The sequence below is a fragment of the Schistocerca americana genome, chromosome 8, assembly GCF_021461395.2.
Source record: "Schistocerca americana isolate TAMUIC-IGC-003095 chromosome 8, iqSchAmer2.1, whole genome shotgun sequence".
NCBI lineage: Eukaryota > Metazoa > Arthropoda > Insecta > Orthoptera > Acrididae > Schistocerca > Schistocerca americana.
The window spans coordinates 103141746-103157881 of record NC_060126.1 but is presented as its reverse complement, the minus strand read 5'-3'; the positions used below and the strand labels follow the sequence as shown (position 1 = coordinate 103157881).

The window sequence follows — 16136 nt, the reverse complement described above, 5'->3', positions numbered from 1 at the left end:
AACAGACCATTTGAACTGCTGACCAACTGACTGCCCAGATGAACCAAGGGGCTGCCAACAGTGTATCCTCAACGATCGTTTAGCGAACGATGCTGCCCTTGGCCTCCGCAGCGGCCTCCCGGTTCATGGAGCCAAGCTGACTGCTGTTCATCAGCAGTACTCGCAACTGGACGTCTGCTGAGTGGCCGGAGGTGGCCTTCTCAGATAAATCATGTTTCATGCTCCATCAGACAGATGGACGTCGTGAAATGGCTGGAAAAAAAAAATACATTCTGCAAAACTCGTCGGAAGCGTACAGGCCTTAAGAGGGAGCGTTGTGGTCTGAGAAATGTTTTCGTGGCATTCCCTGGGTGATCTCGTCATTCTGTAAGGATGGATCACCACAAGTACCATAAGATCCATGTTTACTCTGAATGTTCCATTACTGCCAAGGGTTATGTGACAATTTTGGCTCTTCGGGTCCATCCCCTGGAACAGTGTTTGTTCCCCATTGGTGATGGTGTGTCCCAAGAGGACAGAGCCATTTTTCTCAGCTCGCACCGTCCACGACTGGCTTTCTGAGCACGAGGATGAAACGCCGCACCTTCTCCCGCTACCGCAGTCACCAGACCAGAATGTTATTGTGTCTCTGTGGTCTACTTTCGAGAGAACGGTGTGTGATTCATTATCCACCTCCGTTTTCTGAACTTGACACTGTATTGCAGGAAGAATAATATAAGATTGCCTTGACAACCATCCAGAGCCTGTATTCTTTCCGAGACGAGTGGAAGCTGTTTTGAAAATCGAAGGTTTTCCTGCACCATTTAAGGCATGGTAGTGTGTTGCGTTTTTGGTGTTTCCACATTTCTGTCCACCCCTGTATCAATGCAAATAGTTACTCCTAGGTATTTTTTGAGTTGATTTATTCCAGGTGTGACTCAGTGACTTCGTGGTCGTTCTGTTCTGTTAAGTGCACGATTTTCGATTTTTTTGAAGTTACGAGTAGTTGCAAAATGGTTTAAATGGCTCTGAGCACTATGGGACTGATGTCATCAGTCCCCTAGAACTTAGAACTACTTAAATCTAACCGAAGGACATCACACACACGCATGCCCGCGGCAGGATTCGAACCTGCGACTGTAGCGGTCGCGCAGTTCCAGACTGAAGCGCCTAGAACCACTCGGTCACACCGGCCGGCAATGTCTGATCTTGCACCTCTTTGAAATCTTATCAACATGTGACTGAATGTTTGTGCACATGTCTTCACAGTATAACACCTTTTGTGCAAAAATTTGGCTGCATTAATGGCAAGAACACATATGTTTATTTTATTGCGTAGCCAGGCTGCCGACGCCTACCAGTCAGTGGCGAGTGGCTGTTAGTGGTAGCGACAAACAGTTCTGCCTAGAGAGCTGCTATAAAGGCTCTCTAGTTCTCTTTCAACTGCAGCTCCTTCTGTGCCGCTAGTGCAGCCTGCATAGTTCCTACGGCTTGGAGAGCGCGGGAAACCTGTTATTCCGGTAGCAGGTTTTATGAGCAGGGACTTTGCAATCGCCATGTTCGAACATTTGGAGTCGTTTCCTGTTACTGGTGGTGAGTACCGCTGAATGTTGTATAGAATGACAGGAGAAGAAAGCACCGAACGGTAACTGAGCAGCCGGTCGAAGTGGCCGTGCGGTTAAAGGCGCTGCAGTCTTTAACCGCAAGACCGCTACGGTCGCAGGTTCGAATCCTGCCTCGGGCATGGATGTTTGTGATGTCCTTAGGTTAGTTAGGTTTAACTAGTTCTAAGTTCTAGGGGACTAATGACCTCAGCAGTTGAGTCCCATAGTGCTCAGAGCCATTTGATAACTGAGCACGGATTGTCCTCAGTACGTTCGCTGTACGCCTTCTTAAGAGCACCGAGTGCAATCACAGTAATCCTCTATTATTCCAATTTCGGCGCGCGGAAGAAACGAACTCGTATATCTTTCCCCACGAGCTCTGGTTTCCCTTATTTTATTACAATGATCATTTCTCCTTATGTAGGTCGGCGTCAAGAAAATATTTTCGCATTCGCAGGAGAAAGCTGTTTGAAATGTTGTGAGAAGATTCAGCAGCAACGAAAAACGCCTTTATGACGAAAAACCAATCCAGAGTTGCTAATTTTACTTTTTATATTGACTCTATGACTAGTTTCAGCCGAGACCCATTTTCAAATCATCGTAACTTCAAAATAGTATTTTCGAAGATCTGTATGCGCTGTAACTGTTCGTTGCACATTTTTGACATGGTTTCCAAATCTTTGAAAATACTATTTTTCACTATGTTATGATGATTTGAAAATGAGTCGACCCGAAACTAGTATTTGAGTAAGTAAAACTGGTACAATTTGCAACTCTGGATTGGTTTTTCGTTGTACTGATTAATAGAAGTTGCTGACCCACACATACTGGAATTTCCTGTGTTTCGCCAATAAATCGCAGTCTTTAGTTCGCCTTCCCCACAACGTTTTCTGTGTGTTTTTTTCCCTAGGTATTTAGTTTTACTTATGGCTTTTAGATTTGACTGATTTATCGTGTTACCGAAGTTTAACGAATTCCTTTTAGCACTCATGTGGATGACCTCATTTTTCACTGTTTAGGGTCATTTTAGTCACACTTTTACCCCCTGTGGTGCAGGGGAGAAATCTCTGTCGTCATTCCCTATAATCTCTACCATTTCGCACCATACAGATATCTTTTCTAAATCGTTTTGCAATTGGTTTTGATCTTCTGATGACGTTACTAGACGACAAACGACAGCGTCATCTGCAAACAACCTAAATCAGCTGTTCAGATTGTCTCCTAAATCGTTTATATAGATAAGGAGGGGGTACTGGCAGAAGTGCAGCTGTGAGGACGCGGCGTGAGTCGTGCTTGGGTAGCTGAGTTGGTAGGGCACTTGCTCGCGAAAGACAAAGGTCCTGAGTTCGAATCTCGGTCCGGCCCACAGTTTTAATCTGCCAGGAAGTTTCATATGATACGTAATTAAATACGTACGGAACTCACAGTGCGCGAGTCCTACTCGCACTTGGCCAGTTTTATGTTTATGCAGAATGTTGGCTTTTCTTCATTTAGGTGCTCTGGAAGAAATAACATTTTGGTCTCGGTTACTTCGTTTCTCTGGTGGAAGAACGCCAATACGAAAATAGCAGGCCCTCGCACAACCTTCGGAATGTGTCACGAAAACAAAGCAAAAAACGAAACAAAGACTAAGAAGTCACAATAGCACAAAAGGCATTACTATGACATGAGTGTGGTCTCGGCAAGAGCTTGTTTACATACGCGGGGCTTTTAGAGCACTCAGTTGTTCGTAGCTGGCGGCCGTTTACACGCTGGCACGTGATGTGCACGCACGGCGAGTAGTCGATTTTGACGAGAAAGCGGCTCGTGTGAAACGGGCCTGAGACGCGCCGTGTTGCTTCGGCGGACCGACTTGTGTCGAGTCGGGGAGCAACTTGCGGGCCGTACTGTGCGGGAGTCAATCTATTAACGGCGGCGGCGCCACTAATGAGGCAGTCCGCCACCGCCCCCCACCCGCCGCCCCCGGGCCCGGGCTGTGTTCTCTACCTGCGCGCCCCTCGCTCGGCCTTAATGAAGGACGCTGTCCCCAGGTAGGCGACAAGACCTACCCCCCCCTCCCCCCACCACAACCAGCACCGCCCACCCTCTGCCAGCCGCCTGGCCGGCGCCTCGCTCGCCGGAAATCCTCCAAACGACAAATATTGCCCACCCGCCACTCTAGTCAAATTACAGCCGCAGATGTCGCCTGCAAAGCCCGACCAACACACCTGTGTTTGTGGAAATAATAGTAGTAAACTCCGTACTCCGTCATATGACTGCCATCATCACAAGTCGTCGTGCTCATTGCTGAGCGTTGTGACGCCGTGAACCACGCGTCTCAGTCCCGGACGGTAGCCAGCTTCTCTTAGAGCAGAGGTGTCCAACCCGCAGTCCACATTGGGCCCAAAGTAAGTGTCAGTACGAAATTCCGTTTATGTAAACGTTCTTATAAGCGGCCACTCCATTAGACGCGTTGGTCTCTAATTTCACATCTCACTTCTGCTTCAGTTACAGGCATCAAAAGTAATTGCGTTGTCTACATAAAAGCACAGAAGTTACGCTATCGACTAATTTTTATTCCTTATAAAATGCAATTTATATTCTGTAAGGATATAAAATACACAGGGAACTAACACTGAATGATGTGCGATTCTAATTATGTGCAAAACAAACAAACAAACGAACAAAGAAAGAGAAGTCGGCAGCTCCCAGTTTCTCTCTTACATATTCCTTTATATTGCTTTTCCTAGCAATGCTACCACGTTTATAAACCTATAATAGACAGTGGTTTCTGTGGAAACACAGAGCTACTCCTTATTCAGTACGAGCTTCTGCTCCATCTCTGATATCCCTTCGTTGTTGAGACTTAACAGTAACCTGCATTTCCTCTCTTTTTCTAGTATTAGGCACTTCCTATCACACTTTTATCCCTTGTGGTGTAAGGGAGAAATATCTGTCGCCATTCCCCCTAATCTCTACGATTTGCACGTGATTTCTACGCAACATATATTTCACCTCTAATAAATAAATAAATAAATAACTAGTTTGTTGTTTCTTTGCAAGTATGCCCTTGTACACATTAAAGTTCCCGCGGCACAGTACCTTAGGTCGCCGCTACACGAGACAAAATGATATGTCGTAGCCCACTGATAACGTCATGAGCGGAAATGCAGTTGCGTTACGGGTCACGGCACCGTCACATCAGGGTATATTCCCCGTGTCCTTCACATCACGGAACGGTACGTCAAGACAATTCTAGTCACGTGATCTCTGTTCACAGCGATGTCCTCAGCTGTTTTCAGTTTGTAGCAAATAACAAAAAACAAAACAAAAAAACTAATAACAAAGAACGAATGAAAAGACGTAGAATAGCAACTAATATCAACTAAGAAACCACGACCTAGCGAAAGAACGACGAAAAGAAGTATGGAGGATGTGCATGGCTGTGTATCGGGAAGAAATAAGCTTGGGGGTCACGTGATCAACTAAGGACGAGGACGTTAGCTGTCAAACCTTCGTCCCCGAGATCTGATGTGATGTGATGGCCATTGTGAACTCCCCTTAATCCAGACCGCTAAATTTACCGTAAATGAAGGTACAGATCCTGGCCTGTACCTTTAGTGTAATGGAAGCAAGGTTGATCCGAATGAGACTGCATGCAATGATTTATGTGCCCCACTGCGTAGCAGCAAGTACCCACCGCAGTGCACCGTGCCCTGCAGGGCTGTTAACTCTCCCATGCTTACTTCTCGTTCCCAGCCGCAGCTTCGTCGATGAGCCACCAATGATGGTGACGCGCACCGACACCCAGCACTCCTCAGCTTGAAACAGCGTAGCTCCCATGCTGCGTCACGCAGCTGCAGAAATTTCCCCACGTAATACTTTCGTTATCGACACCCCACAAGGCAGCATATCCGGCCACAATAGGCGCGCCGCTTGGGGCACAATGCGACCGGATATATAGGCCAGCCAGCGCAAACAATGGGGACGTACCAGCTGGCAGTGCAGTAGCGGGTGTGGAGGCGGCGAGCGCAGTGCAGTCTGACTACCGGCTGGTGCGCCACCACTTGCAGATTCGCGCCTTACGTAACGCCCGCCTCCACTGCAAACCGGATACTGTGCGGGAGCTGTGAGGTACTTCATTAGCGACTTCTTCGACGAGCGAATCCAGGTAGGCAGTAATTACACGAGACGCGTCGCAAAAGTCAAGCCTGGTTAACTCGCAAATACGACTGCCTGTATGGTAATAGACAATATATGTCTGTAGGTACTACAAGAAGAACTGAGATTCGATATGGATGGATAACATAGGTCATCCAGTATTAGAGATTAACACAGCGTTACAAGACTTACTATTAAATAAGGAGCCGGCCAGTGTGGCCGTGCGGTTCTAGGTGCTTCGGTCTGGAACCGCGTGACCGCTACGGTCGCAGGTTCGAATCCTGCCTCGGGCATGGATGTGTGTGATGTCCTTAGGTTAGTTAGGTTTAAGTAGTTGTAGGGGACTGATGACCATAGATGTTAAGTCCCATAGTGCTCAGAGCCATTAAATAAGGCGCAAGGCACAGGTTCCATTCCAACGGAATTTCTGAAACCTTTTGGGGAAATGAGAATCAAACAATTTAAGCTGGCGTGATGAATACACCGGGTGTCTCTTCTATGGTTCGTCAGCCATATTTTCGGCAGTATTTGCAATTCCGTTTTTACAGTGTGCAGCTGGAGTCAGTCCAAACAAATCCTCCCCGTCACGTCTTTCATACGGGTCCAGCGTCGACAGAAAAAAGTAGGTTTGTTTCTCATTATAAACAAAATCAGTTTTAAAGTAGAATTTTACGTGTCCATTCGATAGGGCGATCCGAAATTAGTCTAGCGCGTTATTACTTTATATATATAGGAATATGAATTTAGACAACATTGTTTGTGGAGCGCAGGTATCTGGTGCTACGCTTTGGTTAAAACAACTGTCGAGGTCACAATAACATTTGCTTATTAAGACCGATTGCGACTTATGAACGGTGTACGATCGTGGCATCACGTGGTACAGTGTACACTTGAAAATCGAGGAGCCGCGAGCACCAGGCATAGGGAGCCTGAAAAATCTGAGGATGGCTTTAACATAAGCCGAAACCGATCGTAATAAACAAACGTTATTGCGATCTCGACTGTTTTTTTACCGAAGTTATACAGGAACAGTAAAACACAAAGAGTACTGATTACTCTTGGTACTCCAGCAGCGGCTGAGCCGCGCTTCTGCCTGGCAGTAACAGTCATTGCGGGTCAGGGCGGTGCTGACCCTGCTAGAGTACGGATTATTCTTCGTTTTTTACTGTCCCTGTTAATACACATCGATCAACTAAATATGCCGCAAGATTAATTTGTCGAATGGGCACGTGAAATAACACTTTAAACATAATTTTGTTTGTAACAGAGAACAATAGAAGCTTTCCATCGACGCTGGGCGTTGCATGAAAGACGTGATGAGAAACATTTGTTTGGGCTGACTCCAGCTACAGGTCGAAAAAAAGAATTTGCAGATATATGACGAAACACCAGAGAAAATGTGCCCGACGACCGATAGGAGAGGCACCCTGTATGGAAGTGAAGATATACCATTCGATTGTCGGAAAAATACCATCCATATACCCTGAACTACATGCCGAATGAGAAAAGAGATATCGGAAGACCTCGCAAGAGATGAGAATGACTTTCTGAGTCGGGAGCAGGCAATCCTTGAAAGGAAGATGATGATGATGATGGTGTCATGCCCAGATAAGTATAAAAGCTACCGGACAATCAGCTTTACAGCTCATGCATCCAACCTGCTGACAAGAATAATATATAGGAAAATGGGAAAGAATACTAAAGACCTGCTCGACGACGATTCGTTTGTCTGCAGGAAAGGTAAAGGCATCGGAGAGGCAGTTGACAATGGAAGCCGTTGATAATGGAAGCAAAACTTAAGAAAAATTAAGACACCTACGTAGGATTCGACTATGTAAAATGGTGCAAGATGTTCGAAATTGTGTAAAAAATAGATGTAAGCTGTAGGAAAAGACGGATAATACGCAGTACGCAGGGTGGTCAGTAACAATCTGAAAAGCTCGTAGGGATTTTGAAGCTTAGTTTGTGCTGGTAAGTAATTGTTAAGAAAAGAATTCGGTAAGTTACCCCGTTTCCGAATTAATTAGTATTGACGTTAACCAATGCGCAAATTCAATCAGTCCACCAGATGAAATTAGTGTCCGTTTGGTTGCGCTCGAGACTCGGTTTGATCCTTACTGCCTCCTACGTCACATTTTTGGGATCGCTCTCTTGTCAGCTTTTAGGAAACCAGACGAAAAACACGTTTGGCGCCACCGTCTCTGGCGGGCCGCTTGAATTTGCGCGCGCAGCGGCCTCGTTGGCTAACTTCAACGCTTATTAACTCATAAACGGCGTAACGTATCGAATTTTTTTCTTAATAATTATTTCGCAGCATAATCTACCCTGCAAAATCCTTACAAGCTTTTCAGACAGTACTACCCTGTATCTAAAAACCAAGAAGGAAAATTAGGAATGGAGGAACAGGAACTAAGTACTCGGATTAAACATTTATGTCGTCAATGGAATACTTTTTGTGTGCATTTTGTTTTTTCCACTTTGCTTCTGCTGTATACGTTTGAATCCCACTCGGCTCAGTATCGTGTTGTTCTTGCCGCAGATCGCATCTCATCTAATTACTGTGGCCGAGCGGTTCTAGGCGCTTCAGTCCGGAACCGCGCTGGTGCTACGATCGCAGGTTCGAATCCTGCCTCGGGCATGGATGTGTGTGATGTCCTTAGGTTAGCTAGGTTTAAGCAGTTCTAAGTCTAGGAGACTGATCACCTCAAATGTTAATTCTCATAGTGCTTAGAGCCATTTGAATTTTTAATTACTCAGTTTTACCACTTTGCTTTCACTTTCCACCACCCTTTTCTTCAGATCCGTCACACCTTTCTTATTCTCACCGTCAATAAATTTCACGATGTTCACAATAAGCCCCCGCAGCTTTCTGCGAAGACATTTTCCTCAATCACTTTACGTGCTTGCGAAGTGAGGTAAGAACGCGCTCTGCTTCAAACTGTAACGTGACTGTACGTAGCCACGTGAGTAATATGGTTCACGCTACAGTTAGCTTTGTCGAGTAATACTAATGCCATTTTACTTCATCCTTTGCGTCTCCTTCAGCGGAAGTGACTGTTTCACTGTTGAAGCAGTTATCATTACAGTGTTTCTTTCTATATTTATTTTTTGTACATTTCGTCGGAATACTATAAAAGTTAAAACATTTTTTCTTTCAGATATTTCATGACTCTTGTAGCAGAACACTCGAAGGGAAAACATCGAGTCCTCTTCCGAAATTCCTAATATGTAATGAAAGCAAAGCGAATAATAAAAGTAAAGATTAAGGAGACACAGAATCGTTCACTGTAAGGTGAAAGAGCGCAGTCACTTTCTGAACATCGCAGTCGTCAGAATACTCAGAGTACTGTGAGGGAAGTTTCACAATGTAAGTTACACATTATAATGGCAGGCCACGTAACGTTTTTTGAATGGTGCACTACGTTTCAAAACCACTCTGGTACGAGGGGCGTTCAATAAGTACTGGAGCACATGTCCTTCTTGGCCAATTTCGGTTGAAAAAATGCGGAATTTATTGTGCGAGGTCGCGGATTACTCCCGTTTCAGTCTCTATAGTTTCATGGGGTTTCAATAAGTGGCGGCGCTGCGATGGTACGCTCCAATAGAGAGCTAGCATTGAGTTTCTTTTGGAGGAAAATCAGACCATCGCAGATATTTATAGGCACTTGCAGAATGTCTACGGAGACCTGGCACACAACAAAGTCACGGTGAGTCGTTGGGCTAGGCGTCTCTCATCACCGTAACAAGGTCTCGCAAACCTGTTCGATCCCCCGCTTGCTGGCCAGCCGCACACAGTTATGACTCCTTCAGCGTTGGAGTTCAGCGTGTTAGTCGCAACAAAAATGCAAACGAACGTATCCTTCTCCATGACAACAAAATGCGTCAAACGGGTCTGCGAACGCGTGAGGAGCTCATTGGAGTGTTCTCCCTGGATCTCGCACCTTCCGACTTGCATGTCCTAGGCTCAAACAAGGATGCACTCCGCGGAAAGCAGTATGCGGATTGATGCAATGAGAGGTCGACCAGTAGAATGGTATTACGCGTGCGTACAGGCCTTCCCAGTAAGGTGGCGTAAGGCTGTCGCATTGAACGTAGATTGTGTTGAAAAACAGGGTACTGAAGCCCGAAGTGTGAGGAATAATACGGAATTCCGCGCGACCGCTACTGTCGCAGGTTCGAATCCTGCCTCGGGCATGGATGTGTGTGATGTCCTTAGGTTAGTTAGATTTAAGTAGTTCTAAGTTCTAGGGGACTGATAACCTGAGATGTTAAGTCCCATAGTGCTCAGAGCCATTTTTTTTTTGGTATTGGAATCATGAATAAAACCAACCTGCTTTCAGAAACATGTGTGTTGCATTACTTGTTGAACGCCCCCTCGTACATGACACTATTTCCAACATAGTCACCAACTCTCTGTAAACATCGCTCGGAAGCTCCTACCAATAGCTTGGTTCATCGACGATAGAAATCTGCTTTTTGGTCACGGAGGCATTCGAGAATCGCTATACGAATCCTCTCATCGATGGAAAAACTCCTTCCCCCAGACGTTTTTCATGTTGCCGAAAATATGGAAATCACATAGTGCAACGTCTGGACGATGCTTCCAAACTTCCTACCGAAAACTCTGATGCAAAGTTAAGCAGTGCGCGCCGTGTGGGGTGGGCTGCATTGAATGCAGGAGAGTAATGCCTTCGCTTAGTTTCCCACGCCACTTGTTCTTCACGGCGTTACGCGGTAATATGAGTATCGCGCATTGCGAGTGGGCATTAATAGCTGTGCCCTTTGGCATAAACTCTGTCTACACATCTCCATCACAGTCGAAGAAAACGGTTGCCGTGACCTTCCCTGCTGATGTGGGAACTTCGCATTTCTTCCGCGGAGGCGAGGAAATGTGTCTCCATTCCACAGTAACTACCTTTGCCGCAGGTGTGAAATAATGAACACATGTCCCATCGTCCGTAAAGGTGCGGGAAAGCAAATAATTGCTTTTCGAGGAATAAAGCTCAAGTCGAGAGACCCATAAAACTTGCGCCTTTGTGTACAGGTGACAGTGATGGCGGAACTCTGCGAATACGATTTGCGATACTGCAGACGCTCTCGGGGGGTGGAACGAGCACTGCGTACTGAGATGTGCAACTACTAAACAATGTCCGCGATAGTCACCCTGCGAGTGCCGCGAATCAGTTTCCGGATTGCCCCGTCGTCTGTGGTCGGCGTAAATGGCCTTTACTCCCGAACTGCATCAGCCACGAGTGTGCGGCCTTGGTCTACTTGTTGGCACCACTTCGTTACAACTGCACACGACATCAATTTTGGTCCAAATAGCGCGCCACAATTTCACGATGGATGAGAGTGCTCTCTAGACGTTTTGGCTGCAAGAATAGTGGTGTGCCGCGTACATGAACTTCGGAGTACGTTTCTAGTTGCGACGCCATTTCGCTCTAACACTGTAATGCGCCTGTTAAGGCACATAGACGATAGACCAACGAAGGTAAACAACCGTCAGGGAATGGATTCGGGCGAATGTTGGTCGCCAGCGCTTGGCGTTCGGCCTGTCATCCTCACCAAACCGAGGGGTTGGGACCAAGGGATTCGGCCATATCGAATCGCAGTTGGCCCTGATATCTTGTCGAAGTTCCTTCCAGTTTATTATTGTTTTAAAGCGACGTTTTCATTACTGTTTCACCGACCGCTACTATGAGTGAAAAAGACGATTTAGCTGCCGCCGCATGTGCAGCGTTTATATTACTGCAAGAAGCTGATCATCAGAAAACGTTGGTGGACCATCTCTCTTTTAAAAAGTATGGAGCGGTGTGGTGGGACAAAGTTAATACTTGACTTTAAATCTGAATTTTAATGTGGGGTATTTCATTATTTTTTTACGAATCATAGCTACATATTTCGAATTGCTATTGCAATATGCAGGCCCTAAAATTTTCAAAGATGATATCACTTTCAGGGGAGCTGCACCTGCAGTAAAAATATATCCATAAAGCTGCCATTTTCTTCTTAACAGCGTGCAGATTATTTTCGAACAGCTCACTTACTTCCCTCAAAGCGCCCAATCTTTTCAATTTATTTTTACAATCGTAGTTCTAAAGATAGCATAAACATTCCTGTTAACAATAACACTATTAGCTTCAACGCTGTGACAGTATTGCACTCAATACTCCAATATTATTAGACACAATAAATATATATGCGTTCAAATGACACAGCAAATCGCCGCTGAACCAGCGACCATTCTACGCGACGTCGACACTACGACTTGGGTCCGAAGCAAAACTTGCCGCCAACGCTTTGACGTTATCGCAGGCGTCCAAATCACAACCAAGGCCAACCAATTCGTTGGCTCCGATCTGCCGCCCATATACACCAATTGTAAGCAAATTTCGGCCAGCGAAGCGGTTGCTTGTCGCCCACTAGTCTAGTGTATACCCGCTTTTATCCGTGCCGCAGCAGAACTAAGCTGATTAGCCAGGACATTATCACCACCGACCTACTATCGATACAAACCTTTGTCCAGGCGATAGCAGCGTCACCTGGCTAGGAATGACTGCTAGTCCGAGACACGCACGGTATCAGTGTGCGTGCTGCCCGTGTGTAGAATGAGGAAGGCGCTCGTTGCATCTGACCGACGGCAGATTTGATGTCCTGGAGGCTCGGGACGAGCATTTCTGAAACTGCATGATTTGTCGGGTGTTCGAGGAGTGGTGTGTTGAGTGTCTTTAACACGTGGCGAAGCCAAGGTGAAACCAAGTCCGGACGTTGTGGCGTTGGGCGGCCAGATGTCAGAGGTCGTAGGCTGGGCAGACTGGTAAAACTGTGGCGGAACTAAAATCAGACTTTAATGCTGGGCAGAGTACGAGTGTCTGAACACACAGAGCACCGAAAACGTCTAGCGATGAGCCCCCGCAGCCAACGACGTATGCATTTGCCAATGTTAACACCACGACATCGGCAACTACGACTGAAATGGGCACGTGACCATCGGCAACGGACATTGGCGCACTGGCAGAGAGTTGCAAGGTCTCATGAATCCCGACACATTCTTCATCATGCCGATGGGTGGGCGCGAATCCGTCGCCTTCCAGGGGAACTGTTCCTTGACACCTGTACTGCGGGACGCAGACAAGCTGGCAGCGAATCCATTATGCTCTGGGGAACATTCACGTGAGCTCCTGTGGAGCTCGAGCAAGGCACCATGACGGCCAAGGAGTGTCATACACTGGTTGGAGACCTCGTACAGACCTTCATGGCGATAATGTTCCCCGATGACAGTGACAGTTTTCAACAAGACAACGTGTCATGTCAGAAGGCCAGGAATGTGATGGGGTGGTTCGAGGAACACAGTGACGAGTTCCAATTGACGTGCTGGTACATCAACGCACGAGATCTGAACCCGATCGAACACATCTGTAATATGATTGAACATGATGTCAGAGCTCATCGGCCGTCTCTCCGGAATTTACGGGACTTAGGTGACTTGTGTGTGCAGAGGTGGTGCCAACTCCCTCCAGCGACCTAGCAAGGCTTTCCACACCCCGATGTCTCGCCGCTGTTATCCGTGCTAAAGGTGGTCATAATGATCTGGCTGATCAGAAATGTCGCTATTGTAGCGCAATGGTCTAAATCTGGAACGGTAAATTTAACCTACATTCTGGAGTTCCTACGTAGAACTTTGTAGAAGGCAAATTAAACTGACCTTTGACATCGCCGACCCACTCGCGGCGTGATTGTCAGCTGATTACACGATAGTCCGCGACACGCATGCGCTATGAATAATCGTGAGAAACAAGCGCGCAGCTGACGCTCTGTTCCCCGTCTGTTGCGAACCCTCCCAGTTAGCTGACGGAGCGGTTACGCAACGCGCGCCCCCTGCTGCCGTGGGGTCGGCGTGACTCGCGACGCGCGGCCCTGGCTCCAGTAACCGCAGGCGCGCCCCTGCGCTCCCATCGCAACTCACGTAAATTGATTCGTGAGCTGAATTACAGCCCGAGCCGGCTCTCGTTAGCCGCCCCGGCCCATTAACGCCGCGAGCGCTTCTTTTTGCACTCGGCCGATGTTATCCGCGGGGCCCATCTCCCGGCCGCACTGCCGTTTCTTACCCACAGTGTGCTCGCCGCCGCAAAAGGAAGCAGCCGCCCGCCCGCTAATAAGGGTGTCGCGGAATGGGTCACCCGGCCAAGGCTGCGTCGTGAGAGGGGTGGGGAGTAGGGGGCGTCTCTGCTGTGCGGCAGAGGGAGACGTCCCAGTCATCCTTTATATTGTGTCGCCTGTGTTTCCATTGTTTTCGTACCTTCTACATATTTAGCTTGTAGCAATCCATTTCGCTGCTCCCAGACGCTCAGAGATGCGATACAACGGTCGTGCCTCGGTGCACACGATCCAAGTCCCTCTAAATGTGTTGCCACACGGGACGTGAAAGTGTCTGTGGATCTCTGGAGCCAGTCGAGTTTTACGACGCCACAACGTCGAGTTCCACGTTCCGGAGCACTCCAAAGAGCGAAATAATGAATAGGACGCGTCAATTACCTCGAAAACCATTGTCTTCAGCGAAAAAACCATTGTCTTCAGCGAAAACGTAGCCCGGTACAAAATTTAACTACATTAAATTTTCTCCAAAAAGATCTCGTTCGTTTTATCTGTGGGGTTAATGATTTGCATGTAGTGAGCGAGAGAATATGAAAATCTCTTACACAGTTTTTAAATGCACTGTGAGTTGCATACAACTTATCAGTAGGGCCAGCAGTATTATCCTGTATATACACTGAAGCGTCAAAGAAAGTGATATAGGCACGCGTATTCAAATACAGAGATATGTAAAAAGGCAGAATACGGCTTTGTGGTCGGTAACGCCTGGAAAGAGAACAAGAGTCTGGCGCAGATGTTAGATCGGTTACAATGGCAAGTTATCAAGATTTGAGGGAGTTTGAACGTAATGTTACAGTCGGAACACGAGCGATGAGACAAAGCATCTCCGAGGTAGCGATGAAGTGGCAACTTTGCCTTACGACCATTTCACTAGTGTACCGTGAGTGTCAGGAATCCGGTAAGCACATCAAATCTCAGACATCGCTGCGGCCGGAAAAGATCCTGCAGCAAGCGGACCAATGGCGACTGAAGAGATTCGTTCAACGTGACAGAAGGGCAACCCTTCCATAAATTGCTGCATATATCAATGCTGGGCCTTCGACAAGTTTCAGCGTGCGAATCGTTCAACGATGCAGGGAGACTATACTGAAGGACTATAAAAAAGATGTTGAAAAAATAAACGTGAAAGTAAAAAAAAAACAGTGTGCATTGTTTGCAAAATTCCTGTTGAGTATATTGTAATGTGAGTCTGGGGCGACCTAAAGTGGACCGAGCATATAGAATTAGCTGCAGAGAAAGCAGCTGCTAATCAGATTCATTGGAAGACGTCAAGGAAATGTAGTTCATCCGTGAAAGAAAGTGGCTTACCAAACGTACGTTCCCTCGGCGCCTTACAGCTCCGGTGGACGACATGGTCTGCGAGATCTTAATAAAATGCCTGCCGGGCAACAAGCCTTGATTAAACTGTAACATAAGTCCCCGTTTCGGTCGTTTTGCGATGTATTTATTTCGAGATACTCCTTAATAACGCTGCCGCAGAAAATTGATGGTTCCACCGCAATTAGACAACGTGCGTTTCTAGAAGTAACAATACAAGCTTTAATAAATAAATGAGCTTAGCGGGCGGCGGGAGTCGTTTCCGGATGTAAAATGAGGCACGATACGGACAGTAGTTCAGAGTGTGGCTGAACCTCAAGCGTGTCTCGCAGCATCTGAAGAGGATGGCTGGATCACTCGCCGAAACACTGAGCATAAAAATGGAATCGACAATCGAACACCCGAAAGCATATCATTAACCAGTCATGCCGAGAAAAGTTCAGAGATCACGACTGCGTGGTAGCTATCCTCACGAACATCCCATATCATAACAACTTTTTCCCGAGGTACCGTCTGTAGCATTTTTTCTAATTTTGACCTGTAGTATTTCCTAGGGGGCAATAGAACATTTTTATTATGTAACATATAGAGAGGCATTGACGACGTACTGAGATATCTAAGACCCTTGGACTAGTCGACACTCCTTGACAGTGGGGTTCCTAGGAAGAGCAGCTATAGGATAACTTTTTCACGTGGTGTGCAAGATGTATGAGAGAGGCGACATACCCTCAGACTCTGACTGGAGGGAATATTACTGACTAAATGGTTCGGTGAAGATCAGTTTGGGTTCCGGGGAAATGTAAAATTAGGCGAGGCAGTACTGACAATACGACTTCTCTTAGAAGATAGGCAGAAGCCTATATTTATGGCAATTGTACTTTTGGAGAAAGCTTTTTTCAGTGTTGACTGGGCCACATTCTTCGAAATTTTGAAGGCAGCAGG

At 46.7% G+C, this 16136-nt stretch overlaps 1 protein-coding gene across 1 annotated transcript in view; it reads right to left on the bottom strand.

Annotated features, from left to right (window-relative positions):
* Positions 1-5405, bottom strand: part of LOC124545596 (tetratricopeptide repeat protein 28) — a 232198-nt gene extending 226793 nt beyond the window's left edge. Inside the window, exon 1 of the mRNA XM_047124544.1 lies at positions 5263-5405. Within this exon, the coding sequence (XP_046980500.1) occupies positions 5263-5405 (143 nt within the window). The remainder of the gene's footprint in view (positions 1-5262) is intronic.
* Positions 5406-16136: the final 10731 nt, after the last annotated feature.